Genomic DNA, 27,870 nt, shown 5'->3' with positions numbered 1-27,870 from the left:
GTTAGGATGGGATTATGAGCCATGAGTGCTGACGAATTCCGCGAGAGTGTCGAAAGCCAGGGGACACCAATTGATAGCCACATTCCACTACTGCGAATAGCATTCATTTACTTGGATGAAGCATTATGGGACGGCAGAGGCGTGTTTGATGTTGTAGAGCAACTTCACACACGCGGCTGGTCATTTGGTCACGGAGACTTGAGCCTTAACCGGTAAGGTCGTTGAATACGAGAAAGTATGTGGCTAAGAAGATTGAGCTAATGATGAAAAGAACTCTAGACATATTCTATCTCGCTCAACTAGCAGCCGCCATGTACCGCTTCTCAGACCAGGGCGAGGGCGAGTTCGCTACGGCAGATGACTTTGATGGATTCTATGCACAGCACTCCGAGCTACTCGACGAGAATGCCTGGCGAAAGTACTACTCATCTACTCTCCTCGCGCAGCCAATATCAGCTCGCTTCTACCGGCTTCCCGACTTGCAAGATCTACCAGATTCAAGTGACCCTCTTGCGCAGCCACGACACAAGGGGAACGGCCACCTAACCAAGCTTCCGCGGTGGGCACATAACGTTGTGCGCACCCATCGACGACAGCCGTCCCTTTTCGTCGAGACCATCACTCAGATAGCCCTGAACACTCTCGAGCAGACCATCGGACGCTTACGAGAGGACTATACAGATGTTCAGCCGTACTCGGAGACCCAAGCTCGCTTCTGGCTCAAGTACATGAACATAGGATGTTTTGGCAAGTCGTCGAAGGAGGAATGGAATTACAATGAATTCGGTATCTCCGTCGCGCAGGGACGTTTCGATATGTGGGCTTGGGAAGCACACTACTCGCAGGAGCGATGGAAAACTGTCAACTCGCCGTATCTTGAGCCAGACCTCGATGGGACGCGTGAGAGCGAGGTCAGCTGGTGTGGGTGGCCGGACGGCGGGGTGGGTGAACAGGCGCGCAGCAGAGGGTGGGAGCCGGAGCTAGGAAGCGAAGAGGAGGTTGCGTTCCTGGCGGCTTTTATGGAGAAGGAGACAGAAGGAATCGATATGAACGACTTGGACTATGGAGTGCGATCGCACATTCTTCTTGGAGTGATGTGCGCTGCTTTGGATGTCGACGAGGGACAGCGGTTGGAAGAGGTTAAGCGTCAGCTGGTAGCTGCGGGTAGGATTGATGAGAACAGGGCCGCGCAGTGGATTCGAGAAGTGCTAATGGCCATGAAGCCATACTTGCGTATGAATGATGGACAGTCTGACTATGAAAAGAATAGGGGTGAACTGCTGCGTCAGATTCTGGTGGAGGATGGACAGCTACTAGGAGGATGGAAGCTTTCGGACTCTTCCAAAGGCGTCAGATTCTGGTGGAGGATGGACAGCTACTAGGAGGATGGAAGCTTTCGGACTCTTCCAAAGAGTTTAGTTTCGATCTTCAACCAAGGAAGAAGAGCTAGGGTGCTATCTCCGAATCATAGTTCAAGTCTTGTAGCCCTAAAGCAAGCGACTACCTGCCTGCATGCGGGAGGTACCGAAGTCGGTAGTCAACTGCGAGCAGCTCCGGGGATGGGTGGAATACAAGATGTCTACTAAGGATCTGAACATGCCACAATCCATCAGACCGCGCTTCAAAAGCTTGAAAGAAAGGTTTATGGAGAAGGTTCAGGCTTACAAGCGACCCTCCATCAATCGCTGTAGATATTGCGGGGTCGTCTGACAACCTCGCACACCACCGACTAGCTCGAGAAGCTACAGGAATGTGACAACATTTAGCTTCAAGATCAAACAGAAAATCACATAAAGGTCAGTCGTAGGGCTGAGGATGCTGAGAGTATCTGCTTGAGCGCACTACGGCAAACCGTCAAGTAGAAATTGGCAAACGAACAGATGAAAACATTTATGAGCTCCCAGTAATTGCCTAGTTGACAAGCGCCTGAAGACATACTGATATCTCCAAGCTGAGATCCATCAGTTCACTTGTTGTTGAGGCTCCCGCCAGCTCTTCGTCATACGCACATCGTAGGCAGAGGTCCGGAGGATGTATTGGGGGCAAAAACTTCGGGAGGCGGCAAAGACATCAAGCCCGTGATTGATTCAGATGAGATTTTCCGTTTCCCACTTTCCTCGGAGCATAAGGCCGGCCTGATACTTTGAGTTTTGTTGGATTGTGGTTCATTCAGGAGAATAATACCTTGCATATACGTTACGGGCGGTAATACCGAGTGGGCAGATGAGAGGTAGGCAACCACTGTAGGCAAAACCGGTCACGAAGTACGACTGAGAAATGTTCTACTTGGTCGAGGTTTATGTAATGAGTCCTGTACTGCTAGCGCAGCAGTTCGTCCGGTCTTTTTTTGTAGGCGTCTATTTCTACTCTCAGCGCTCTTTAAAAAGAAGACTCTGAGACGGCCACTATCAATACCAGACTGGCGTGGGAGGCCGTGTGGCTTGGCTCTTAATAGGCTCGCCATTAAGGTTACTTGCGACCCCTCTCTTTGCAAGGGAGGGGCATGTATCTGGCAGATCCCGCCCAATATGACATCGCGCCTCTGGGCAAGCAGCGGCTATTGATCCTTATCCGCATAATTATCCGCGTCTCAAGATCAAATCCAGCGTGGATGCTACCCACGTGTCGATTTGGCGTTCGCGAGGGGCACTGCACCCCGCGGGACGTTGACGTCTTAGAGGAGACCCCTGTCAATCCTGTATTCAACTGCCTTATTGGGCTGTGTTCTGTAACTTCGGTGTCCTTTCTCGCGATGAGCAGAGAAACATCGTTAGAGTATATAAGGGGCGGTCGTAGGTATCGTGGTTCGAGATTTGTGATCAGCACCGAGTCTTATTGCTCTTACCCCAGTCATTCGTTTCTTGCTTCAAAATGCAGATCAAAACCATTCTCGCACCCATTCTCCTGGCCAGAGTAGCTGTGGCCCAGGGTCTCCCCATCCGTGTTGCCTCGTTCAACATCCGATACGACGCCGGCTCACGCGAATCCGGCGAAAAGCCGTGGTGGGATCTCCTCTGCGGAATCTCCAAGGACCGCTGCCGTCAGCCCCATGTCATCGACGCGATCAAGAGCATAGGCACCAATGCACCCACGGGCGCCGTCACCGTCATCGGCCTACAAGAGGTACTCGATAACCAGCTCAACGACATCCAGGACGGACTCGGCTCCGGTTGGGCCCACGTCGGCGTCGCCCGCGACGACGGCAAGAAGAGTGGCGAGTACAACCCCATCTTCTACCGTACCGATGCCCTCAAGCTGCTCCACGAAGAGACAAAGTGGCTCTCACCGACACCAGATACTGTCTCGTCTGGCTGGGGAGCCGGCAGCAAGCGCATCGTAACCATTGCCGTGTTCGAGCATACTGCCAGCGGGAAGAAGTTCATCCACGCCAATACGCACCTGGATAATGTCAGCTCGCAGGCTCGAAGCGAGGGAATCAAGGTTGCTGTGTCCAAGATTCAAGCTGTGCAGACAACATACGGTCCCCTGGGTGTGTCGCTCACTGGCGACTTCAACTCTGACCCCAACGGTGATGGGTACAAGGCGTTGACAGGAACGGGTTTCATGGAGGAGTTGTATAACATGGCTACGCCTGAACAGCGCATTGGCCCCAATCAGTTAACCTACACGACCTTCGATACGACCAAGCAGGGAAGCCGCATCGACTTTGTCTGGCTTGGACCCAAGGACGCGAAGAAGTACTCGGTCCAGCGATACGAGATACAGAACAACCTGGTCAATGGCATGCTCATCAGCGACCACAGACCCGTGGTTGGAGATGTCACCTTGTTGTCCTAGTCTCTGAGGCGATGATTAGATGTACGCAGTAATTGAGTCTCGATACCCATGTTCTACCAAATCTTGCTATATGTTGATCGCCGAGCGTCATGAAGTTGCAATAGGTATTACATCGAGTGCTTGTTGCGGTGACCGTCCTCAGATTGACGCCAGCCTGTGTCCCTGATGTGCGTAGGGAGGGCGGTTTCCTAACAACGCACGAAGGCAATAGCTCGATGCTTTGTGTCTAGCTTTCGCTAATCATCTGTGTCGCAACATAAGATCATGTCAGTGCAGAGTACGTCATAGTTCCTTGAGCGATGGCTCAGTTGAGAACTAGCTTCAAACAACAACACTTGAGCTCATAAGGTCTCACTTCCCCGCTTAAGGCGTTTGTGGCATTTCTCATTTTCGAACGAAATACTTTTGGGATTCAATAGATCAATAGGACCTCGTTGATTTGCAGGCAAGTCAGTCCTCGACAGCTTTTGCATTAGCAGAATTTTGTCAAAATGGCTGTGCATGACTTCAGCAAGGAACAGAGAGACGTTTTCGATGACCAGCATCGTGAGCTCAAAGTTGGTCGAGTCTATCTCCAGCTCCAACATACACCTAGAGCTCTAGTCAGCTGACAGAACACATGGTCATCTAGAAAATCTTGCGAGACAAGGCAGGCAACGAAGCTGAGGTTGCCGTGAAGAAATTTGACGTGGCGATCTCTGAGTTTGCCTGGGAGCAGGTGCCAATGGCAGACACCCAGAAAGCTCTAGGTGAGGCGATTCATCTAGCCAACGACAGGAAGTTCAGCAACATCTATGAAGCGTTTCTTAACGCCCCGCTTGGGTCTGAAAAGGAAGAAGCTAGGGCTAGAGATTTGCTCTGTCAGGCCCATGGCATTTCTACAACATCTTACAGACCGAGGAAAGATTGGGAGCTGGTCAGGGCAGCACCATTCATTGCGTTGCAAGCAGATGTGAGTCTCTGAAATTCTCGGAGTCAGACATTGATGTATTGCGTTGATAAAGGATGAAGGAATCTCAAACTGATTCACAACTACGACAGTCTTATTGGAAGGACTCGCCCGAGAAGGTGTTACAGCTCGCCTCCAGCCTGCAGGATAGGGGAGATAATTACGCTGAAAGTGGTCGCACCAGAACTATGGACCTCGTAGCATCTGATACCACTGGGAAATTGACAGAACTTCTGTCCCAGTACTACGAATTATACGATCAATCCGAAGCGGAGGTCCAAGCTAGAAGAGCTCGGGGGACGACTTATCCTTGGAACTAGGTCGTTACCAAGAGTCTGGCACGCCTGGTCTCTCCACTTTGAGCTCCTAGTCGCTTATCAACCCCCCTGTGGCGGATCCTTTGTGTACACGATGCATGTGACACCTCACTCAGCGGCTCATATGCTACCTCTTATACTTCTACAAATTTAGCAACAAAATTCTCGAATGCGCAGTTTACAAAGCACACTGAGAACAGCCCCAAGACACGTACCTTTGAGTTGGAAAGCTAACTGCCTATTTTCGCGTGTTTTGAGAAGCAAAATTAGACACAACCCCATCAATAAAGACCTTCATTAGTTGTCGGGCGCAGAAGATAAGCGCATGAGACACCGCTGTTTGGACCCTGTGACCAACTACGCGCCCACTAAAAGCGCATAAAGCCTAACCGAGTTACCCGCATGCCGATGACCGCTCAAAGCGCCGCCGTCTGAACACAGTCACACGAGATGACTCAGCGGAAGATAACGGAATAGTTTTGTTATCGTCATGGATAACTATGCGTCCTGCTGCTGCTCGCGACACTCTGCAAACTCCTCTCTCTTGGGGTTGATATTATCTTGGTAAGTTTGCTAGCTACTTCGATGTATACCGACGTATTCTTTGGTCTGATAATTTGACGTAGCGCCTCTCGTTTTTCACCATGGCCGCCGTCAATCTGGGACGACCTGCGTCGCTATCGCAGAGCCCTATCTCGCGGGATGACGCATCCGAGATACTCGGCAGCATTAGCATGGCTGCATTTCTCTGCCTCTTGGTATATCTCGCTTTTCTCAATAGTTCTGGGGAAATATACTGACAGTTTTTTAGATTCCCCAACTTGCCGCAAACTACAAGTTGAAGAGCGCAGACAGCTTATCTATGGCATTTCTGTTCATCTGGCTATTGGGGGATGTTACCAATTTACTAGGTAAGACCACACGCATATACCCAGCCAACCTGATCTCGGGATATGTTCTTCCGAGCAGTCTTTCAGATGCATGTGCAGACCACATGTACTTACCTGGCACGATACAGGCGGTTTGGCGAACGGCATCGCGCCCGCAAGCATAGCTGTGACAACGTACCTTTGCTTTTCCGACTCTACACTCATTTGCCAGTGCCTGTACTACAACTCAAAACGTCGGATTCAAAACCTCGTACAGCCCGGGACGCCGAGATCGCAATCTCCCGAGCGACGACCTCTTCTCGAACCCGCAGACTCTTCTGAAGACGTGAACTCAATGAGCCACTACCAAATTGCCTCTCCCGGCTCGAATCAGGTTGTGGACAAGGATGAGGAGACCGACATTAGCACTGTACGCACTCTGCACGACTGGCGATTTAACGCGGCATGTCTTGTCATGGTCGCTATCCTGGGGATCTCGGGATGGTTCGTGCTTCGCCAGTTTGGTTTGCTTGGCGGCGAGAGTCCTCCTGGAGCCGTGAGCGTTACGGAGTTGCCAGGCATTTCCGAATCGGTTGGCTCAGCATTAGGAGTCATCGGCGCGATCTGCTATCTGTGGTATGTGGTGATGAACTTGCAAAATGTTGCACCAACTGACCTAAGCATGCAGTGCCCGGATCCCTCAAATCATTAAGAACTACAGGGGAAAGTCATGTGAAGGTAAGTTTAACCCCCCTACTGCTTGTGATTTCATATGATCTTAAACTTTACAGGTCTTGCGCCGCTGTTCCTACTGCTGTCCATTTCCGGAAATCTGACATATGGAATGAGTGTCATTGCGTACAAGCAAGACAGAGAGTATTTGCTTACCAGCCTCCCGTGGCTGATGGGCTCGCTTGGAACGATCGTGGAAGACGGCATTATCCTATTTCAGGTCCGGCTTTACGCGCGTGTACAAGAGCCAGTAGAGTCAAGCAGCTTATGATTCTACTCAACTTGGAATGAAACCCACATATCATGATTTTGTACGATCTTGGCGAGAACCTAAAGACATTAATTTCATGACTAGTCAAGCGACTCGGGTCCTACAGTTTGACTCATTGCCGTTGTTTCTCGGTATGAGCTTTACGAAAAGAGCATCTTTCGGCCGAGTTGTAATATTTGTAGGAATAATGCAAATCATTTAACGGCCTGCAGCCAGTTAAAATAGTATTTAAGGCAACGTTGTGTCCCTTTGAGTTGATGGACATCTCCTCGCCGCAGTCTCATCAACTCTTCTCACCTTGTCTCTCGCTTCGGAAACGCACCAATCTCTCATTTGCACCTTCTCTTTCAATCAAAAGCTCAACTTCAAGTCAGTTCCGATAGCCGCCTAACATGCGTGTCATTGCCTTTGCTGCTGCTGCGTTGGCCTTCGCCATGCCCATTTCTGTACGTGATTCCCATCAAGGATGTTACAAGTGATGAGCCGTGAGTCTGCCCGCTAATATGGAATAGGCTGGTGTCTGCGCAGCATTTGGAGTCTGCTCGCAGAATGGAATAGTCAAAGACTGCACCTCCGGAAGTTGTATCGGCAAGGTCGGAGAGTCCTGCACTCAGTCTCTTGCAGGACCCGTGCTTTGCCCGGTCTAGGGTGTTTGGGTGGGAAAAGGGACGATGAAACCAATATTAGAGAAGCCCAAGGGAGCTGTATGGTTCTGCTGCGGTATCATGGTTGAGGATTAGCCAGCAAAGCACATCAATCTCGAAACTCTGAATATTGGAAAGTTTAAGTCTCTAGAAGAATTACAACTCCTGGTAGAAATGCCCCTATGCTTTATGTTTCTATTAAGATTCCCCTTATCATACAGTGATATGTTTAGCGAAGGTAGATAGGGTCAAGGCTACAGTCCAAACTTCTCAAAATGAATCAGATGCCCCCTCCTCTTCCATACGAACAGCGTGTACGCCAGACTTGCAGAAGTCACGGCCGCAACAGAAACCAGTGCGGGCCAATTGAACTGCGAAGGCTGGAAGAAGATTATGGTCGCCATATATGAAAGTAGCTCAAATGCATTTTGCCAGGCTGCCTCGACTGTAGAGAATCTGCCACGGCTCTCGGCTTCGACTTCCTGAATTCTCATGTTAGACATATTCACACCAAAGACTTTCCATGGGCTGGGAGCTTCTTACCTCTTGGACGATGATTTGAGTACATAGGTCAAAGCCGCGAAGACCAAGACGGCTGATGATGACTCCCATCACGAGGCTGGTTGCCGATATGAGGGGGTTCGGCATGAAGACCCAGAAAGCCACCAAGCCGCCTATCAGAGGAAGAACCTGGCAATTGCTCATCCAAAGGCCAGCGCGAACTTGTCCAATTCGACCCACAAGCCAAGGCGCAACCCAAGTCGCCAACACCTCGAAAACCACACTGATTGTTCTTGCAATGCCGATGTATGTTGTGTTGAAACCTGATGCGACCAAGTACGTGACCATCTGGCCTCCAAAGCTCAGCACTGTGAGGTATAGTAGAGAGCAGGCAAACGATGGCAAGAATGCGCGATGGCCAAAGTAGAATTTGAAGTCGGACGCGGACCTCTTGATGTGACTCAGGACCTTTTTGCCAGGATTCACCGACGCTGCCGTTGTTTCGGGGGTAGACGTTGGCATAGACTTAGGCTCCTGCAAATCAGGGTCCTCGTTATAGATGTTGGCAATGGCATAGTACTCGACAGCAACAGAAGCGGTGTTCATGAAGAAGTTGACGATGATCGCTGCCCTTGTGGAGAATCCGTCAATAAGAGCGATGAACAGTGGCCCGAGTAGTTTGCAGAGAAGATCGATGCGGCGCATCTGCGCATTGAGAACTGCTAGGGCTTCGATGTCGCCTTTAGCGATGACGATAACCTAGCCACCCATTAGAAACATAGAGATGTCTGCTGGAATCAGCTCAAACTCACCCAGTCCTTCTCGACTGAAACCATATTCATGATGGAGTACAGCTTTTCGGCACAGGCCATGAATGAGAGGAGCGCAAGCAGAGCCGGACGTCCATAGTCACCCAACGGCAGCCTAATGAAGAGGACGTAAAATAAGACACATGAAGCTGACACTGCGAGTCGTTGGAAGACTGGGCAAAATTATGTCAACATTAAACAGTCTGATTAGTCGTTAATCTACATGCGCCGAGACTCACCAATGGATGCGCGGACAACTTTCAACCGGTCATTGTTATCAATGTACTGTCCAACTGTAGGCGCGAAGACGAGAGCCGATAATCCCCTGGCAAGAGCATAAAGCGACATGGGCAGAAGTGTACCTGGAAATATGGTCGCCAGGTACAGCACGGCGCCGAACTCGAACATCCGAGAATTCCAAGTCGAGAGGAAGTGCGATAGGTAGAGCCGGCGTGCGATTCGGGGCTCCACCCGATGGGTTTCGGAGACCGAGCCATCTCCTTGGCCTGCTCCATTGCCGAGAAGCGGCGTCTGCTCGTCGGGCCGGATGGCCTCTTCATCGGAGAGAGACTGAGTGTGCGTCATCGTTCATAGGAGAATTGCCCAAAGCCTCAGATTCGAGGATCAGATAAGGATGAGAGAACTAAATAGTTGATTGCGTAGGAACCGGAGAAAGCATGATAGCTATAGGCCCGGGCAGGACCGCATCAGATAATGTACGGATAGACATATTAAACTTGGCGTGGCGTGACTTCAAATGAACGGTGAGCAGGAGTTATTATCTAATAGCTATGAGAGAGGTGAAAACATTCCTGAAGCTCTGCGTTGCAAACATTTGGGTACGGAAACGTTGAGGTTCCGAACAGGGAGCTTTGCCCTGGTTGATGAGTCTGTGAGCGCGTGGGTCGGGGCAACGGAGCCAAACCAGGTTCCGCGTCCGTGCCTCGATTTGCTACTTGATGGCCGTGCTTGATGGCACACATTTTCATGTAACCAGATTCTGTCTAGCAAGTCATCTCTCAAGTCTGAATTGCTTTTTTGACACGGTCTCCATCTCTAAGCGGCCACTCATTATATACTGGCCTCTTCTACCAATTCCTTCTGGAAGATGGATGTGTCCCCAGAGCTTTGAAAGTGAGAACATGGCCATCATCCCGTCTCTTGAATCATGGCCGTCCCGTTTTGGTCTAGAGCCTAAACCTCTGTCTGTCAGATGGAGACAAACCCTTTGTCATCGGAGCCAAGCTCGATGTTATCCCGCTTAGTCATAGCACCAGATCTTTCAAAACCTGGGTCATTGCCGCCGACGGAGCTGAGTTTGCTCCGTGTGTCCAATTCGATGCTGTCTTGCACCAACAAGCCCTGGCAGCTTTACCAGAAGTACCGGCTCCCAGGGAGTGCTGATCAATGCCAAAATGCCACCAAAGCGAGCATGCGATATCTGCTATCGTAGGAAGGTGAGGCCACTGAAGTCACTCGCATCCTAATGGGAGAACATACGCAGTCGCTGACCCATGTGCTTTGTTATCCCAGATCCAATGTCTTATCCCTGCAGAGGGCCCTCCGTGCGACTGGTGCAGCCATCATGATTCCGAATGCACCTTTCACCGTGATGCGCCACGAAGGAAGAAGAAAACCAAGTCAGTAATTCTCAACCACTCTACAAAGGAAGCATGTTACTATAATTAGCCGTTGCTGACCAGTAACGGTTCTTTCCTTTAGGGTAACGTTGGGCGACGTCCAAGGCCTCAACGATCGCATACAGCAGCTCGAAGATGCGCTAGCCAAGGCAAATTCGCAGCAACCAACTCAGCCAGACACCCCTAGTCGAGGCCAACCAACTCCAGCGATATCCGTATCCGAGGAGACTTCGAACTCGCTATCTGTTCAAAGTCCAATTCCAGCAGCTATTCAGAACTCTATTGCTTTTTCCGAGCAATCAATCTCTCCACTGGTCTTCTCTCAAACCCCCGCCAGTGTTGATGACACTCACACAACACCACCAGCAGATGGCTCCCGGCCCGGCAGCTATGTCGGCCCCAACTGGTTCTTCAGAGGCATCCACGCATTCTCCGAAGACGGGCGCAGATGGATTTCCTCCAAGACTGGTCAAACCATCGATTGGAGTAAACTTCAGATATTCACACCAAAGCCATCACCTTTCGCGAGGAGACATGCGCAACTTTCGCCAGATCTTTGCCAACTTCCAGATCAGGCTTCTTTAAGAGAGCTTTTGTCTTCGTACTTCATGTCATCTTTCCGCTTAAGATACCCACTCATTGACAAAGTTCTCTTCGAAGAGACAATCAACGAGGCTTATGAAGATCCCGACAATATTTCACCTTCACCGATTTGTCTGGCTGCCCGGGCCTGCGTCTTCGGTGTCGTCAGTCTCATTACATTACTACCCGACGCTCAGTCTGGTTCTTCAGGGCTAGACGGCGATGAGAGCGCAGCCAGAGCCAGCTATCTTCTCAATCAACTTGTCGGATATGTAAGCCTCACAACGTTGCAAACAACCCTGTTACTGGTGAGTCGACCCTAGACATTGGCTTGCAGTAGTTCATGCAATGATCGGCAAACTAAATCTAGAGTCAAGCATGTGCAACGTCTCTTGAGCGGTCATTGGCAAGACGCCGATTCGCTACTGCCAGGAGCCTGCCGTACAGTCGGTGCACTCGGTGGGCACCTTTATCAGCCCTCGAAGGCCCCTACAGGAGAGATCCCGCTGTCCGAGAGAAGAAAACGGCATATTAGAAATCTCTTCTGGGTTTGCTACATGTCGGATAAAGACTTGTCCCTACGGACAGGACAACCTCCACTACTTGCTGACATCTACTGTGATCTCACCGTCCCAGAAAATTACCTGAGCTCTTATACCTATCTACGTGGTCTCAATGAGTATCTCCACCATCTAGATGCATCCAATGATGACCATCTCACACCACACTTCTCGGGAGACGCTCAATTAGGGTATCTCAAAGAGAAAGTATATCGGCTACTTTACTCAGTACAGGCCCTGAGGGACAAAGACAATCGACTCTTGATTTCAATCCGAGAACTAGATGACGAGATTGAACGCTGGCGTCTGTCAGTTCCGGTGGACTTCCGGCCAGCTCTCTCAGTCTCGTCAACTACTCTTCTAATCACGCCTGAAACAAAACCGCCTCATGCACGACGATATTTTCACCTTCTTCTAGAGTATTGGTACCTGATGATCTACGTTCATACTACAGTCAGACGATATGATGCACATACGATAATCGGCGACGGGGGGCAAGATCTTCACCGGGTCATTCACTCGAGCTATGACTTATCAATGGAAGCCGGCAGATCGACGCTTCGATGCCTGCGAGTGTGTATGAATACCTTCTCTAATGAAGGCTTCTGGTCAGTCATCATGTTCCCCTCCGGCTTCCTCAAGCAGCATTGAACCTATGCACGCAGCCAATTTTCTTAATATTCTTGTGTGGGTCGATGTCTAGCAACTAACGAAGTTCCTAGGCTTTTGATGTTTTACGCCACCAATGCAGCCATTGCTCTGTTTCTCAACATGATCATACACCCAGAAGATGCGGACGGCCAGCTCGATCTCGAGCTTCTAATTTCGGCCGCCAACGCAATCCGTGTAGCAATCCCGCGGGCCTCAACACGTGAAGAAAGTACGCGCATTCAAAGAACGTCCGACTTCATCATGTGGCTCATGTGGCTCGGATCATGTGCCATCACCAAGTCGCAGGAAGAGGGATTACAACATGAGCTGTAAAATTCCAGCATACTCGTGACGGTTTTAGGAAAGACGCAGTTGGGAAGATGCCCAGCTCATAAGAAGCGGCTCCCGCTGACAAAGCGGTGAACAAGTTCGTAAGGAGCGGCTTAGCAAGCCAAGAGGTTAGAGCTCCCCTGGCTCTCGTCTCAACAAGGGTGGCAATCCGAATAATTAAGCGTATTTATACTGCAGAACATACGTTCCCGAAAGCTTCGCTCTTACTGGCGGACGGGATGATGCTCAATGATACCCTAGATCAAATACGTGCAGGAGTTAATTAAGTTTAGTCGCGACGCAATGTCATTCCACCCACTTTCCGGAACCCGAGTAATGCTGCCGGAGTCTCGCTTCTAAGCGATATTCATGAGGTTACTGATCAATTCGGTAGCGAGGCTTCTATTAGAAACCCAGGAACCGAGCTATTCTGTATGGGTCAAAACAATCGTATTATACAAATAATTGCTTTCATTTAGGGCAGGTGGTGTTCCCATGGCCTCGGCAGCCCGGCCCCACCGGGAAGGATGAACGATCGGCTGAGGGGTTCAGTAACTTAAGCTCGACCTTAAGGGGAAGTACTTGAGATAGAAAGCCGCCAGTACTCTTCTTTATTCTTGTGCCGCCATCATATCAAGTCAACCTTTAATCTCGTTCTTCGGAGTTGCTAAGATGGTTCAAGTCTCATCCATCAGCCTCCTGCTTGGCCTAGTTGCGAGTCAGATCATCTCCGCTCAGGCGCAGTCTCTCCCGAAGCAGCTCGCTGTAGTCCGTCGCCGCTCTGGTCTCACGCACAAAGAGTATCTGTACTACCATACACTGGTTCACGGGCAGAAGTCATGGAACGCACCTCGAGACGATTCCTTCCCCGCAGCCTACATCCAAAGCCATGTCTTTGACGGAGTCTTCGGTGCAAACAACAGCGTAGCGAACCAAGTCTACGTCGGCCGCGACGATATCGCCGAGCTATACAGCAGCTCCCCGACGTCCTTCTTGGGCCCACCCTCCACGAATTACACCGAGACGGTGATCGGTCCTGATGGAGCCAACTTCAACGACTTCCCAGTTGCCATGTCGATGATCGCGACGGAGACTTTCCTGACCAATATCACTGCGGGTGCCCCGAAATCTCCGGCGAAACCCGGTAACGAGCCTCCGGTCGCCTTTTTCTGGGCCATGGCTACGCAGAATGCCACATCGAACGAGACATTTGCGAGGAATCTGGCCGATGCACTGATCAAACCCTTGCCCGCCGGAACGATTTACAACGCCAGTATCCACGTCCCGATTCCGGGCGCCGATGTCAGGCCTTACTTTGGTGGAGCGGACATGCCGATCATCAATACTGTCATCAAATTGTGGCTCAATGACAGCGGGCCAGCCATCACGCAGCTTCGGGCTTCGCAAATAAAACTGGATAGCGCAGCACTCAACCTGGATGAGAATCTATCTTACATGCTCTTTGCCAAAGAGGTAACGATTTGGGATACTAAAGCCGGTATCGAGGTAAGTCGCTGTGGGCCATCGATAATCCGATGCATACCCCTTGGCCGCTAAGCTTACATCGAAACAGTTTGATATCCCGCGCCTCGAGGCTGTTTTGAAGGCCGAGAACTATTGATCACAGAACTTGAAGGGTTACAGACAGGGGTGGAGCCGCAGCTGTTAGGCTTTAAATTAAGCCTTGCATTAATAAATACCCATTCAAATGGACTTTCACCCTGTCCAAAATTGATTTCTGGACAGGTGGTGAGCGATCGCCGCGATGTCGCATTCTGAACTTGGGGCCCCAGGATGGTTGAACCCATTTTCACTGCTGGCTAAACCATCTGATCTTATGTTTTAGGGGGTCTCTATTGTAACCTCTTTAAAAGCCCCGTTGCAAAATTGGAGCAGTTGACAAAAGATCAATTCCTTCTCTAAATCTTACCCATCTTTTCCCCAACCGGCTAGTCTCTTGCAGGCTACAGTCATCATCATCACTGCCAAGACGGTAGGCGCCCGAGGCCAGGGCGCAGCCTCAAGAAAACCCCACTAGAATTTACACCGCCCCTGTGAACAGTTTATGACTTCGGCTTCTCATACGTCATATGGTGTGGCGCAACTTGCAGTGTACCAAATTATTGGAAGTTTGCCGCTCGTTTTCTTTGCCAAACAGTGAACTCGCGAAGATCATACCACGGGATCTCTGGGGTTCGCACAGCACATAGAGCCAAGACGGGAATCCCAACCGTTCCGAACCACATATTTCAAGCTTATAATATCCCGACCACGAAGGACCCATCGCTGTTGAAGATCCCCATCTTGCATCGTCGGACATTATCTCTTAGCCTCAAGTTCTAAAACCTGTCAATTGTTTCAAGAGTAAGAACAACAGCAAAATCAGCAAATACTCGACTTTTCAGCGACACATAAGCCTCTAGTTTGGGGACGACCTTGCCTCTAAAGCAATTTCCTGCACTGAAGTCATCTGCCTACGAGACTACATTGCGACAATATGTTCGGCGACAAAAGCGAGAAAGCCACTCCTGCATACTCAGGGGGTGATCCTGTAGCCGACGTTCCTCCTTCCTACTCTGAAGGAGTCCCGACTTCAAGTGATGACCTCATCCCCGCCGGCACCCTCCTCCTCGCCGGAACAACCATTTTTAACACAGCCTCTGCGTCATCACCGCCATTATACGAACTCACTTACCCCATCGGACACCTGCGGGAGTCCAATACATCAGTTTCGTTCTACCGCTATGAGAATAGTGTAAGGGACTCTTCTAGAGCATCCGGTCCTCAGGTAACATCACGAAAGAAGCACATCTTCGACCTAAAGCGAGACCCGACAGTCACTGAGCCCCCCTTCCCATACCACTTGAACTCGGTCTCTCGCGGAAACGTTGGACATGTGGGGATTAAAACACACCGACGCTTGGGTGGATCGGGTTACCGCGCCTGGAGGGCGACGAGGGCGAGAGAAGGGGCCGATCTTGAAGCCAAGGAGATGCTCTTCAACATTAAGACGCGGGGCAGCGGACGCCAGGAATGGCGTGATGGGAGCGACAGGACGGTTCTGGCGCATGAGACGAGCGAGGAGGGGATCCACAAGCTACAGATCGTCGTCCCATTGACCCAAGATATTAGAGATGGGTTGGTCGCGACGTGGTGTTTGCGACTTTGGTGGGAGATTGCCCTATCCAAGGTCGAGCCTTTCAGCTGGAACGAAGGTAAGTTGTTTAATCCGACTCCATCTGCTTAGTAAGTCAAACCCCCCACTTCCCGGCACCCCCCTGTTTCTGGCACCCACAAAAACGCGAAAATCCACCACAACGCAATGCCCACCCCCAACCTCCTTTTATCACAACATTTTCAATTCGAGTCCAAATGGGCTCATTTTTTGCACATACCTTCTTCTATATCTAATGCAGCTTCGTCAGGCTCTCGAGGACATCTCAAACGGCAAGAGTCAAAGAGAGCCTCATTGGAGTATGGGATACCACGATCAACCCTCCAACTACGTCTCCAAGGTGGTCAGACTAGGAAAGTGGCTTTTGCTGACTGGCAGAGGCTGTCTCCTGACCAGGAGAGTAAGCTGGCACAATGGGTTCGCATTCAGGCTTCGCTGGGCCTCGCACCAACGCACCAACAGGTGAAGGAATTCGCAGAGCGAGTTCTGGCTGCTGCTGGGGATACCAAACCATTAGGAAAAGGCTGGATCTATGCCTTCGTGAGAAGGAACCCTATCATTAAGGTTCAGAGAAGTCGTTCCATCGATTCTAGACGCGTTAATGGGGCATCTACTGAGGTCATTAGGAACTGGTTTAAGTTCCTTGCTATCCCTGAGATCAAGGACATCAAACCAGCCAACAGATATAATATGGATGAGACTGGCATCCTCGAGGGTCAGGAGCTAATGGGTTAGTGCTGGGCATGGCTGAGACGACGTCTGTTCGCAAGAAACAACCTGGGTCGAGGGCATGGGTCTCTATCATTGAGTGTATCTCAGCCTTGGGTAGGGCACTTCGTCCTCTTATCATTTTCAAGGAAGACGGTCCAACAACAGTGGTTTCCATTACATCTGGTTCCATACGATGGGTGGGAGTTTACAGCAACAGATAATGGCTGGACTACAGACTTAACTGCCATTGAATGGTTAGAGAAGTGTTTATCCCACAGACTATGCCCGAGGCTGAGGGCGAGGCTCGACTGTTGATTGTGGATGGGCATGGGAGTCATACGACGACAGACTTCATGTGGAATTGCTATATTAACAATATCCATTTACTGTTCTTACCACCACTCCTCTCATGTCCTCCAGCCACTTGACCAGTCTGTCTTCAGCCCTGTTAAGTCAGCCTATCGGAAGGAGCTCGGTTACTTGTCTCAATGGAACGACTCTACCATTATAGGTAAAAGGAACTTCCTGGACTGTTACCAGAAGGCTCGACTTGCTGGTCTATCAGTCTCGAACATCAGAAGTGGTTGGAAGTGGACTGGTCTACACCCTGTAGCGATGGTTAAGCCCCTGATGAACCCTATGGTATTACCTGAGCCTTCTGCTAAGCCCACCACACCAAACCAACCAGTCGGGGCAAAAGCGATGCCATAATGGTCAACAAACTACCCTGTTGAGCCATGGGATTCTGCTTCCTCTGCAGTGGTCTGGTCGACACCCAGGAAGCTGGCAGAGCTCAGCGGTCAACTGCACTTATACACCCAACTCGACAATGATACCAGCACTCAACGGCTGCTGTTCAGGAAGGTGAAAAAGGCTACAGAGCAGGCCTGGCAACTGGCAGCTGCCCAGCAGCAGCTGGCTCACCTGAGGGCTCAAGTTACCAACGCTGCAGTTAGGAAGAGGAAGACTGTTCAGATCGATCCCAACACGAAGTTTGCGAACATCAGGGATATCCATCGGGCTCAAATCGAAGCGGGTGAAAAGGAGGTTATTACGGCTGAATCCAGCGACTCTGAATGCCCTAGTGAGGCTGGCAGTTGTATTGTAGTGGGTGTGGTTGAGGATCAATAGTTAATAGTAATGAGGAGGTTGGGTTGTGATCCCATCGTTTTTGTGGGTGCCAGAAACAGGGGGGTGCCAGGAAGTGGGGGGTTTGACTTATGAAACATATGCTAACTTGAATTCTTCTACGCTCAGTCAAGAATGTGTTGCAGTACAACTCGAAGAATCTCCCTTCCGGGGCGCGCTTGGGTCTTATCCCTTAGTTCAGTCTGAATCAAGTATCTTGAAGCCCATGGGAAGCTCAAAAATCTTCGCCTTGCCTATGATAAACCAATATCAACCTCTACAATGCCCACAAACGACCGGCATGGCTCTCCTATCCGTGTAATGATGCGAGCCATGCTTTCACTGACCGCCATTCCTGTCTGTCCGTGCAATTTTGTGCGGTCCCTAAGTAGAAAGATTTATCAAAGAGACGCAAGGCGACTAGCCAGTGCATATAGAGAATTACAGCTTGTAGCTTATGCCCTATGATGAATTTAGAATACAGAATCCGAATCGAAAGTGGACAAACTCACGGTCTAGTGTAGCAGTACTGGGTGTCGACTGGCAAATTGTATCCTCTTGGGTCCCGGGCACCTTCTCTAATAAAGGTGATGATGGTTCCCACGCCAAAGTCATAGACAAATCTGGCAGCAGTGTCACCCCACCTTCCTGCGGCATTCACCTCAAATGCGACTTGGGTGCCCGAGAGCCGAGCGACGTTATCGACAGTGACGCCCATGCCTGCCATCTCTGTGAACAAGGTAACTTGGTCATTGACCATGTTTACAAGTGCGCGAATGATGATATCTTGTGCAGTTGAGAGTGTGATGGTCCACATAACCTGGAGTGTGCCATGCATCGCTCGCTTGTCAAGGCCGTTGGCCTCGATTGAGGATTGCGGAATGGCAATGTCGCATCCCTTTACTTGAACGCCACTGTCAAAGTTAATCCGTCAGCATGTTATCTCATTGATCCATCGAAGAGCGAGAGTCTACATACGATCCATCTGGGCTGGAAACTTGTTGGAAGATGTTGCTTGTCTCAACACTGCATTGATCCTGTGGAGTTGCAGGCGCGGCGAGCGCAAGGCCGAAGAGTGGAATGTAGAAAAGAGCGGAAGCCTTCATGTTGGAGCTGCGTCTTCTTCCAAGCTTGAAGATCAAATAAAGAACGATAGTGATCAACTGCACCATTCAAGCCTCATGCGCAGGTTCAAGGTATTATATGTGTCGACAGGCAAGGCAACATGAAAACCCGCATCACAGAGGCTTAACAACGCACGTACCCAGATTTAATCAACTTCATAAAATTTGCTGGACCGGGCGTCATGGACACGAAAACTCTGTCCACCAACTAGTCAGTAAGGAGCAATCTGTAGAGTTCAAAGAAGCTAAATATTATATTAAAAAGCGAAGAAAATGAAATCTGGTACCCCGAAGAAGCAATTGCATGACATGGGAAAATTAATGATCATAGTCAAAGTTGAGAAAATCCCGAAGACGGGGCCGGTCAGAGTTTACTGGTCTTGTACTCGCTTCCTGAATAGCCGATGCAATTAACTCACGGGTCGGCCAGACCGTTGGACTAACCATCTCTCTAGCAATACGGGCGAAAAGTTCCCGTCGGGTTGCTACCGAGTCAATGTGTCTAAATACTTATACCGAGAGGGTATCCCCACGCTGTTCATGGTCGTTATACTCGCTGACTATATTCGACAATTGATTTTTTCTCTTTCTGACCCAAAGAGTACATCATACTTTCTGGTTCTTGATTCACTGTATCTTCTCTTGTCTTATTTTTATCAACATATCAAACATCACAGGATGCGCTTCCAATTAGCTGTGGCAGCCATTGCGCTAATGTAGGATATACTTCATTCTGCATAGTAATATTACTAATAAGAAATAGCTCTGGCGCCGTAGCAGACTCCCACGACTACTGTGCTTGCCAGCAATGGTCCAACGGCCCCGTGGACCACGCCGCCACGGCGAAGGTTGCCGCGAAGCCCTGCTATGGCTACGTCTGGGGTAAGTGCTACTACATGCGTGTTGCTCGTTAAGTTTTAATAGACTAACTGAATCAAGGTCCATCTGAGCATCTGGCGAGTTCTAAAACAGATTGGTTCGCACATAGCCCTGGGCCTCGTAAGGATGGACAATACGTAAGCCGGACCTTAAGGAAGGAAATTCGGTTGAACCAAGTTAACAGCACCAGCTTCAAAATATGATTAAGAAGTGGAAGATCGATGGAGACGACTTCAACAGACGGTGCCGTGATGCAGGAGCGAAGGATAGCACGTGCTTCTCGTGCTCGAGCCTTCAGGTGAATGGCGATGGAAGAGTGCAGTGCAACAGCGGTTAGACGAGCGTGAAGTGCGCAGGTGTAGGAAGAATTTGGGTCAGTCATCACTTTGAGACTCTACAGAGTGTTTTTTTTTTTGTTTTCAGTTTGATGTTCGGTCACTTGAGTAATGGACTTATTATCTCACTTTTCTGTCGCATGTGGCTATGAATCTGAGCTTCCCAGATCTGTCATTAACACGCTGTTTGTTCACACCGTCCTTCTTGTCACTAGAGCGAGCGGCTTCATGCGACACTTTCTCAAGCAGAACTTTGAATTGGATTCGCTCTTAATCCTGAGTATCACATCCAGATTATCATGCATTAGATATGTTACTACCTTAGTCACATGAAGTGTGGCCAAGTGTTGCATCGGGCGATCCCGATAAGTCGGGACTTCCGCTGGCATCTCCGGACCTCCCCCACATTCCCGCCGGTTGCCCGCCCTCCTATCCTCTCAAGCTCTACGGAGTACCCACGTCATGAGATACCGCATATCAACGCGACATCAATTCGTACGAATACTGTGATACTTGGTCAATTACGTATGGCATGCACCAACTCACTATACACTTGATATCTACTTCCAAGCTCTCGCTGCGCCGTACTGCTGCATCGACTAGCCACTGCAAATACCCAGCTGTAGGGCCGCTCCTCGGCGACATCCGACTACTTCATGGCCATCATCCATTCCTGTCTTTAAAGCTTCCTATCGGAATATTGAGCGACACAGATAGGCTCGCGTGCTCTCTTGCCCTGAAAGGGTAGCTCATCCCCGGTGAAGAAGCAGCCACAATATCGAAGGCCTTCTTATCGCTGGGAATCTTGGCTCTCTTCTGTGATTCCGAGTTCAGGAACCAATAACCCACAGTGCTGCGCAAGCTCGGAGCAGCAGCTGGCCCAGCCTTGTCCGCCGGGATCGCAGCTGAAAACACGCACGCGAGTTCTCGACAGGCGAAGCGGAGGTCAGCGCAATAACTTTGACCTTCCGTCTTCGGCCTAGGTGTCTCCCCAACGTTATCAGAGAAAGTTCCTAAGCGCGGCGTGGGATTGGACAGTGACTGGATTAACGTTATTTGTTGCTCCTCCGAACCCCATAGCCCAGCCCAGAAGACCTTGTCAATCCCAAGCCGGCGGGGGTGAAGCGATGGTGGGAGGATTTTGGGAATCGTCAAGTTTCTTTTCCAGGTGGTCATTCCACGCGACGAGACGCACACTGCTTGAAGCTTGGATGGAAGCAGAAGGACGGACGAACTGTCAGACAGTCAGAGTCAAGGGAGACGGGGGCCAAGCCGGCCTGGCACAACATGATGGTGAGTTTGCCATGGGTACAATTGCCACCCTAGACCTGGATCAAGGTCACGTCGTGTTACCGAGGGAGTGTCTCGCTCTGCAGGCACTCTGGAGTGCATCAATTGGTCTCCATGATGAGCGTCTAGTTGCTCCGCAGATGTTCATCAGGGTGTTCCTTTCACACCGAACCAGTTGAGGCTCCTCGCCATGCGGTACCCATGCAAGCAAGTGATGGCACGGGACCGGATAGAGGAGCAAAGCTCGATGAACTCTGCCCGCCACACCATTTGCCAACATAGCTTCGGCTGCATCCGTCCACAGGTCAGACAAGCCCTTCTCGGTCACCCTTTGTGGGAAGCCCAACGAGCTGAAGAGAGACCGTGATGCGTAACTGACCGCACATTGGCCGCGAGTCGCATGGCATCGTCTGGAGGAACACCACACTACCTACCAATTCATGAACCCCGGTTCAGGTCCCCCAGACCCGTCCGTCCCTCCATGACAGAAGTCAAAGGGCCTCCGCCGGGCCAACGCGTGCTCCAGAAGAGGCAAAGGGACCGCTGATAAGCCAATCATCCAAACCACCACCACAACGTGTATCTCACCCCTCATCTGTCCGCGTCTCTTGGCAAATGCTACTTCATCACCGAAGAAGCTGTCTTTCCCGGCATCAACCACTTTGCCAATGTCTTGGCATGCGGCCAGAAGAACCTCCAACGGGGGTCCTTTGGTGTCTTGTCGTGTCTATCCAGCCACTCAGCGATCAGAGAGAGATGCTTTCCGAGATGCAGGCCCCCGTTCGAAGCTGTCGCGCTGCGTTGCCCGTGCCACCGCCGTCACAATTGATCGCATGTGGTTCTTGTTTGTTCCACTCTCCAATTGCTGCCCGCAAGCTCTGGGCAGAAGCAAAAATTTGTATATATTCGCGCGGGTAGCTCCAGGAGCCCGGAAAGAGAAGAATTGCGATCGTCAGTAGTAGAAGAAAGTTTTCCTCAAGAACTCTGCGTGGCGCATACTCAACCGTGGCATCGTGAAGGCTTAATTGACTTCTCGCGCAACCTTGACATCAGATCGAGCTTGTTTGCGGCCTTTTGAGCTCCCTCTTTTACCTCCCACCTTCCGGACTTCGCGATTCCCCTCGCTCACGATGCGCCAGTCTCTCCCGACGCTGGCTCTGGCCTTGGCCGGTGCCGCTTTGGCGGTTCCTGAGAAGGAAGACGGTGACCACCTTTACTCGTCTCGCCTCTCCAAGCGTGGCATCGACGCCGAGGGCAACTACAACATCTCCTTCTTCCATGTCAACGATGTGCACGCCCATCTCGACGAGTTCTCCTCTTCGGGCACCGACTGCACCCGTCCCGAGCGCGGTTGCTACGGAGGCTACGCGCGCATCAAGCACACCGTCGACGAGCTGCGCCCGCAGTACAACGACTCCCTGTGGCTGAACGTTGGCGATGAGTTCCAGGGCACGCTCTTCTACTCCTTCTACAAGGGCGAGAAGATTGCCGAGACCATCAACCAGCTCGGCTTCGATGCCATGACCCTTGGCAACCACGAGTTCGACGGCGGCGACGACCAGCTCGGTGACTTCTTGCTGAACCTCACGTTCCCCATTATCTCGGCCAACATTGTCTCCGACAACGAGAAGCTCAACAAGACCATCAAGCCTTACCACATCTTCGAGGACCAAGGTCTGGCGGTCATCGGTGTCACCACCACCACCACTCCGGGCATCTCCTCCCCCGGCGAGGGCACAAAGTTCCTCGATGTCGTGAGCACTGTGCAGTCCACTATCGACCACATCAAGTCCACCACCAACATCACCCGCATCGCCGCCATCACTCACATCGGTTACGAGGAGGACCAGAAGCTCGCTGAGCAGACCACCGGCCTCTACCTCATCATGGGCGGCCACTCCCACACCCTCCTCGGCTCGATGGAGGACGCAGAGGGCCCCTACCCCACCGTGAAGCAGAACAAGGACGGCGACGACGTCTTCATCGTCACCGCCTACCGCTGGGGCGAGTACGTCGGCTACATCGACGTCACCTACGATGCCGAGGGCAAGATTCTCGCCTACCACGGCGGCCCCATCCACCTCACCAACACCACCGAGCAGGACGCCGCCCTCCAGGCCCAGATCGAGTCGTGGCGCGGACCCTTTGAGGCCTTTGCCGCCGAGGTCGTCGGCGTCTCCAACGTCGAGCTCGATCAGTCCCTCTGCCAGAAGCAGGAATGCATCCTCGGCAACGTCATGACCGACGCCATGTATGAGTACCGCCTCAACTCCTCCGCCGACAGCCCGCCCGACTTTGCGCTCATCAACGCCGGCGGTATCCGCGCCACCATTGACGAGGGTAACATTACCCGCGGCGAGGTCCTCACCTCCTTCCCCTTTGGCAACTCCATTGTCGAGATCACCTACAAGGGCTCCGACCTGCGCAAGATCCTCGAGGGTGCCGTGACAAAGGTCAACCAGTTCAACCAGGAGCCCATCACCTCATTCTTCCAGGTCTCCAAGAACATCATCATCGAATACAACCCGGCCGGCAACAACGGTTCCAAGCTCGTCTCTGTCGAGGTCGGCGGCGAGGCCCTGGACGATGCGAAGGATTACAAGGTCGTCACCCTCGACTTCCTGGCCGGTGGCGGTGACAACATCTTTGTCGCTACCACTGACTTTGTGACCCTTGATACCCAGGATGAGGTCCTCGTTCAGTATGTTGAGGCCAAGAGCCCCGTTGAGGCCAAGATTGAGGGCCGTATTGTCGCAACCAACGGCACTGCAGCTACTCCTTCCGGCACTGCCACCGGTACTGGTGCCACCCCGACTTCTACCTCTGGCTCTAGCGGCGCTAGCATGGTTTCCGTCAGCATGGGTGCCGTGGGTCTCTCCCTGTTGGCCCTGCTGGCGATGTAAAGCTGGGATTGGACAAATGTGTAATGTTGTAATGATGCGGACGATGTAGATGTATGAGTAAAAATAATCAAAAGTTCTCCGCCTATTGATCTTTGCCATCCATTCATGATTATGTGAATCTTGCTACACTGTTGCCAAGGCCAAGCCCCTCCAGTCAAGAGACTGAGTTCTTTCGTCTAATCTCTTGTGAGGTACTATGAGGGATGAGATATCTTCCAGACCGTATGTCCTCGATACGTACATGTATTGATGTATCTTGAGTTACAGCCATAGTTTCCATTGTCGTATCAAGTTGTCACAGTGACAGGCAGGTATTACGGACTGACAGTCGGGTTCGTAGGTAGATTAGGCTACTTGGGTTAAAAGTTCAGTCCAGCCTGGCTGTTAGATCTTGATTCTTAGTACATCACTTTCGACCTCATCAAGGGCCGATGTGCCGGTAGACGCCGAAACAATTTCTCAGCTCCAAATGTCATTTCAAACTGTCGTCCAGTTTGACGGGTTTTGATCCTAACGACCGACACGCCTCAGTAGCCTGGAGTAATATTACACAGTTGACATCTCAAAACAGTGGCCCGGCCTCATGATCACAAGTGACTCGACTCCACAGATGCCACAGCTAGTCCTGTTCCAAGATATAGTCCTGTCTATGATGGTGTACGTGTCGAATGATGACCGCATCCTTTGAATGGGCCTTTCTCCCTACTTGCCTAAACAAGTCGAGCAACTCTTCATTCGGCTGCCACTGATCCATATTCAAAAGCCACCTTGGGCTATCCGGACAGGAGTCCTTTAACCCTTCACGCTTCAGATTCTCGGTTTTGATTTTGAGCAGCAAACGAGCCTTCTCCAAGTCGCCGGCCTGGCGCGCCCTATACTCCGGTACAAAGTCCTTAGACGAGCAACAGCACCGCGGGAACTCTGCTACGCCGACATATGGCTCGACCCCGGGAGCGAGATAATTAACGTGGAAGCGATGGAATCCTTCGGAGTCGTCGCCTCTTTCGTACCTAGCCAAGAGGACTCTGAACCGGAGTTCCTTGAGGGAGATCATCTGGCCCGCCGCCTTGGCCATGGATGTGAGCATTGGAACCATGACCTTCTCATTGACGGTCCAGACGGCTACTTTGTCGTCGCCGCTGACGCTATACTGCCAGTCTGGGGGGTCTTTCTCCAAGTAGGAACGTTCGATGTTTCTGCGTCTCTCGAGTTCCGAAACAGAAGCTTCCCACACCGGCTCCTCAGCATCTCCTTCTCAGGTTGCGCCTGGCACTGTTTTGCCGGTGCTGGCCAGAAACTCGACAATGCGCGTGTTATAGTGCTTCAGGTACCACTCTCCGCTGGGCGAGACCATGTCGCAATCAACCTTGAGCTTGGTCATGTTCTGCCAATACGGGACTGCATCGCCCAGACTGGGAGGTGGCGACCAGAAGAAAGAAGAGCTGAGATGGCCCGCGTACTCGAATTCTGAAAAGCCGCCAATCGCTCGGCGCAGGCTCACAAAGAGAGGATCGCTCTCCCCGTCTTTGGTCATCTGCGGTAGCTGCTGGAAGGGACCGTATTCATTGGGTGAGATGATAAGCTTTCCGTGCCTTGCCGATGTCGGGAACTGATATGATGAAAGGGTGTTGATCAGAGACTTTCGCATTTCTCGTCGCGGTTTGATAAAGAAGGGGAACTCCCGAGCATTGAGGTCGAAAGACTCCAAGTTGGGAAATTTTTGCATAAGGAGGAAGTCGCCGTCGACATTCCGTCTCGGAGAGAAGTGTAAGAACGAGAACTTCAAGCTCCGGACGCATGGCACGATCGGAAGGAGTTGAGGATTCACCACATTAAAATGGTAAAGCTCGATGTTTTTTGATTGTCTGTTGTGTTTAATATAGGTAGTGAGGCTGATGGACAATGATACTCGCGTGTCGTCTGGCCATTCGGATAGCATAATCATCAACTCTCTCAGAATCTCCGTGTGAGCAATGTCGCAGTGTGCCATGTTCTCGATGATGGCCGAGGGCCCTGAGCTGTGCCGGTATTCGGGTGTCACAATGTCCACGTGCAGCTCGCGTAGTGAAGTCTGGCGGTTGGGGCACCGTTTGAAGGCATCTCGGACGGACTCCAAGTCGTCACTCGTGATTCTGAGCGAGTGAAAGGTTGCCCGTTCGATGCCCAGCTGAAATTTGCGGCACACGGCCGCAAGATCCGGTCGAAGACGCGGTGTCTCAGGGTCGAATTCTTCCGAATTAACATCCGTCCAGTTTTGGAGCTCCCAGAGATAATCATTTCGGATGTCGCTCTCTCGCGCAGGTATGCGACCGAGGATGTTGTCCAATATTTCTTGGGGCAGAGAGTCCATTTCGTGGGCGCCCTTGCTATCCGGTTATATATGGGCTCGACTACTGCCTTGTGAGGCAGCGTATCCGTGTAGGTGTTGGTATCCGTATCCACGGAGTGACCGGTTGGAATCGTGGATTCAGAGGGTGACGGAAGATCAACTGAACAGATATTGAGATTTCTGCGGGATTGAGACAGGGGTAATTTTTTTTGGTACGGAGTTGAAGATTGATTAAGTGATCTTCCCTGGCCCCTGCAGCTACCCTGACTCGAGGTCGACTCGACAAGTTGATGAACAGGCTTCAATGATCAAACAAGTCTACAGACTTGGTGATCAATAGCTGCAAATGCCCACTGTCTGGCATGATCTTGTGTCTTTTGAACCGAGCAGTGCCATGCTAGTCAAGTCTCGAATCTCTCGTTTGCTCGAACGTGAAAATCTTGAGATGCAACGGATGGTCACGCAAACTCTTGGCGGGAGGCAGTGGAGCCGGAGCGGAAAAAGGCGAGCTCCTAGAGAATTACCAGCAACATCCTAGATCATTCAAAATAGAATTTCGGGATTTAGGTTTGCAGGCTCCGAACATTACCATTCCGTTGTTGCTCAATTCTCTATGATGGAAATTGCCTCAACCCAAAGAGCCAACTGCGCCGATGTGTCTACATCATCTTGGAGTTGGGCTTCTGGGCCGACTCGCTCGCCAAAGCTCTTGGGTTAGGTGTTGCAACGCTCTGGGCGGATGGTCAGCGCACGGTGGCGTGGTCTGAACTCTTCACCAAGTTGCTCGATCTGTGCTTCGAGATTCCTTCGGCTGATAGATGGCGTTAGTGATGGACTTCCTCAGACTAGCCAATGACGAGTACGTGTTGTTTGGCCGAAAATTCTCCTATATCCGCCCTTTATCAATGTCGAAAGAGGCAGAGTTGAAGATAGGCATGAAACGCACGTAGTGGTGTAGTGGTGCATCAAACTTGGTTACGATCGTGTTCTTCTGCAAAACCACGAGCAGTTCGAGCAATTACCATCCGGAATCCAGGTTGGATTAAACAAGGTATTGAATCCTTTCCGTATGGAAACCCCGTGTATGTTTAAAAGCCGAGAGAATAAATCAACCCGAACGGTTAAACACTTTGGCGAAAGGGTCTGAACTGCGCTGCAGATGAACCTTGCCAGATGCAACCAATCAGTGGCCGCGTCGGTAGCCGGGAAGCGATTTCATTGATTCGGAAGACCGAAATCAGCCGCTGACGCTGGCGGCTGTCAAAGGATCAACGCCAAGCCGGTTGGCTTGCTGCTGGGCAGCGGCGATAGACGACGCCGTCGGAGCTCGCTGCCGAGAGCGA

General features: G+C 51.1%; 11 protein-coding genes across 11 annotated transcripts; 7 read left to right on the top strand and 4 right to left on the bottom strand.

The window, feature by feature from the left end:
* Window positions 1–21: 21 nt before the first annotated feature.
* Window positions 22–1,382, top strand: HER10_EVM0008248 (rta1 domain protein; the record flags this gene model as incomplete). The annotated part of the gene is made up of 2 exons (XM_035477778.1): window positions 22–212; window positions 272–1,382. The coding sequence occupies 2 exons, from the start codon at window positions 22–24 to the stop codon at window positions 1,380–1,382; spliced, it is 1,302 nt and encodes a 433-aa protein (XP_035338633.1).
* A 1,489-nt stretch (window positions 1,383–2,871) lies between these two features.
* Window positions 2,872–3,798, top strand: HER10_EVM0002136 (endonuclease/Exonuclease/phosphatase; the record flags this gene model as incomplete). The annotated part of the gene is made up of 1 exon (XM_035471861.1): window positions 2,872–3,798. One exon carries the CDS (start codon window positions 2,872–2,874, stop codon window positions 3,796–3,798), a length of 927 nt encoding a protein of 308 aa, XP_035338058.1.
* A 2,487-nt stretch (window positions 3,799–6,285) lies between these two features.
* On the bottom strand, window positions 6,286–8,923 carry HER10_EVM0002025 (iron transporter; the record flags this gene model as incomplete). The annotated part of the gene is made up of 4 exons (XM_035471754.1): window positions 6,286–6,478; window positions 7,848–8,062; window positions 8,124–8,840; window positions 8,894–8,923. 4 exons carry the CDS (start codon window positions 8,921–8,923, stop codon window positions 6,286–6,288), a joined length of 1,155 nt encoding a protein of 384 aa, XP_035338042.1.
* Window positions 8,924–9,109: 186 nt separating this feature from the next.
* HER10_EVM0005381 (iron transporter) lies at window positions 9,110–9,475 on the bottom strand (the record flags this gene model as incomplete). Its single annotated transcript, XM_035475002.1, has 1 exon — window positions 9,110–9,475. The coding sequence occupies one exon, from the start codon at window positions 9,473–9,475 to the stop codon at window positions 9,110–9,112; it is 366 nt and encodes a 121-aa protein (XP_035338341.1).
* Window positions 9,476–10,305: 830 nt separating this feature from the next.
* On the top strand, window positions 10,306–12,656 carry HER10_EVM0000688 (fungal specific transcription factor; the record flags this gene model as incomplete). The annotated part of the gene is made up of 6 exons (XM_035470458.1): window positions 10,306–10,347; window positions 10,424–10,530; window positions 10,613–10,782; window positions 10,900–11,420; window positions 11,490–12,280; window positions 12,395–12,656. The coding sequence occupies 6 exons, from the start codon at window positions 10,306–10,308 to the stop codon at window positions 12,654–12,656; spliced, it is 1,893 nt and encodes a 630-aa protein (XP_035337922.1).
* A 669-nt stretch (window positions 12,657–13,325) lies between these two features.
* HER10_EVM0011530 (uncharacterized protein) lies at window positions 13,326–14,274 on the top strand (the record flags this gene model as incomplete). Its single annotated transcript, XM_035480960.1, has 2 exons — window positions 13,326–14,159; window positions 14,227–14,274. The coding sequence occupies 2 exons, from the start codon at window positions 13,326–13,328 to the stop codon at window positions 14,272–14,274; spliced, it is 882 nt and encodes a 293-aa protein (XP_035338932.1).
* An 876-nt stretch (window positions 14,275–15,150) lies between these two features.
* Window positions 15,151–15,900, top strand: HER10_EVM0002679 (uncharacterized protein; the record flags this gene model as incomplete). Its single annotated transcript, XM_035472381.1, has 1 exon — window positions 15,151–15,900. One exon carries the CDS (start codon window positions 15,151–15,153, stop codon window positions 15,898–15,900), a length of 750 nt encoding a protein of 249 aa, XP_035338110.1.
* A 2,275-nt stretch (window positions 15,901–18,175) lies between these two features.
* HER10_EVM0001433 (uncharacterized protein) lies at window positions 18,176–18,773 on the bottom strand (the record flags this gene model as incomplete). The annotated part of the gene is made up of 2 exons (XM_035471180.1): window positions 18,176–18,581; window positions 18,646–18,773. The coding sequence occupies 2 exons, from the start codon at window positions 18,771–18,773 to the stop codon at window positions 18,176–18,178; spliced, it is 534 nt and encodes a 177-aa protein (XP_035337990.1).
* Window positions 18,774–19,469: 696 nt separating this feature from the next.
* Window positions 19,470–20,007, top strand: HER10_EVM0007549 (uncharacterized protein; the record flags this gene model as incomplete). Its single annotated transcript, XM_035477102.1, has 4 exons — window positions 19,470–19,507; window positions 19,555–19,673; window positions 19,731–19,807; window positions 19,861–20,007. The coding sequence occupies 4 exons, from the start codon at window positions 19,470–19,472 to the stop codon at window positions 20,005–20,007; spliced, it is 381 nt and encodes a 126-aa protein (XP_035338570.1).
* A 1,865-nt stretch (window positions 20,008–21,872) lies between these two features.
* Window positions 21,873–24,272, top strand: HER10_EVM0010661 (5'-nucleotidase domain-containing protein). The gene has a single exon (XM_035480114.1). It carries the CDS (start codon window positions 22,426–22,428, stop codon window positions 24,196–24,198), a length of 1,773 nt encoding a protein of 590 aa, XP_035338855.1. The 5' UTR covers window positions 21,873–22,425; the 3' UTR covers window positions 24,199–24,272.
* Window positions 24,273–24,817: 545 nt separating this feature from the next.
* On the bottom strand, window positions 24,818–26,548 carry HER10_EVM0006268 (uncharacterized protein; the record flags this gene model as incomplete). Its single annotated transcript, XM_035475859.1, has 3 exons — window positions 24,818–25,337; window positions 25,497–25,978; window positions 26,030–26,548. 3 exons carry the CDS (start codon window positions 26,546–26,548, stop codon window positions 24,818–24,820), a joined length of 1,521 nt encoding a protein of 506 aa, XP_035338428.1.
* Between the last annotated feature and the right edge of the window lie 1,322 nt (window positions 26,549–27,870).

This window comes from Colletotrichum scovillei (assembly GCF_011075155.1).
Source record: "Colletotrichum scovillei strain TJNH1 chromosome Unknown Contig00001, whole genome shotgun sequence".
NCBI classification, from domain to species: Eukaryota; Fungi; Ascomycota; class Sordariomycetes; order Glomerellales; family Glomerellaceae; genus Colletotrichum; species Colletotrichum scovillei.
Note: the sequence above shows the minus strand (reverse complement) of the source record. Positions and strands in the feature narration are given on the sequence as shown.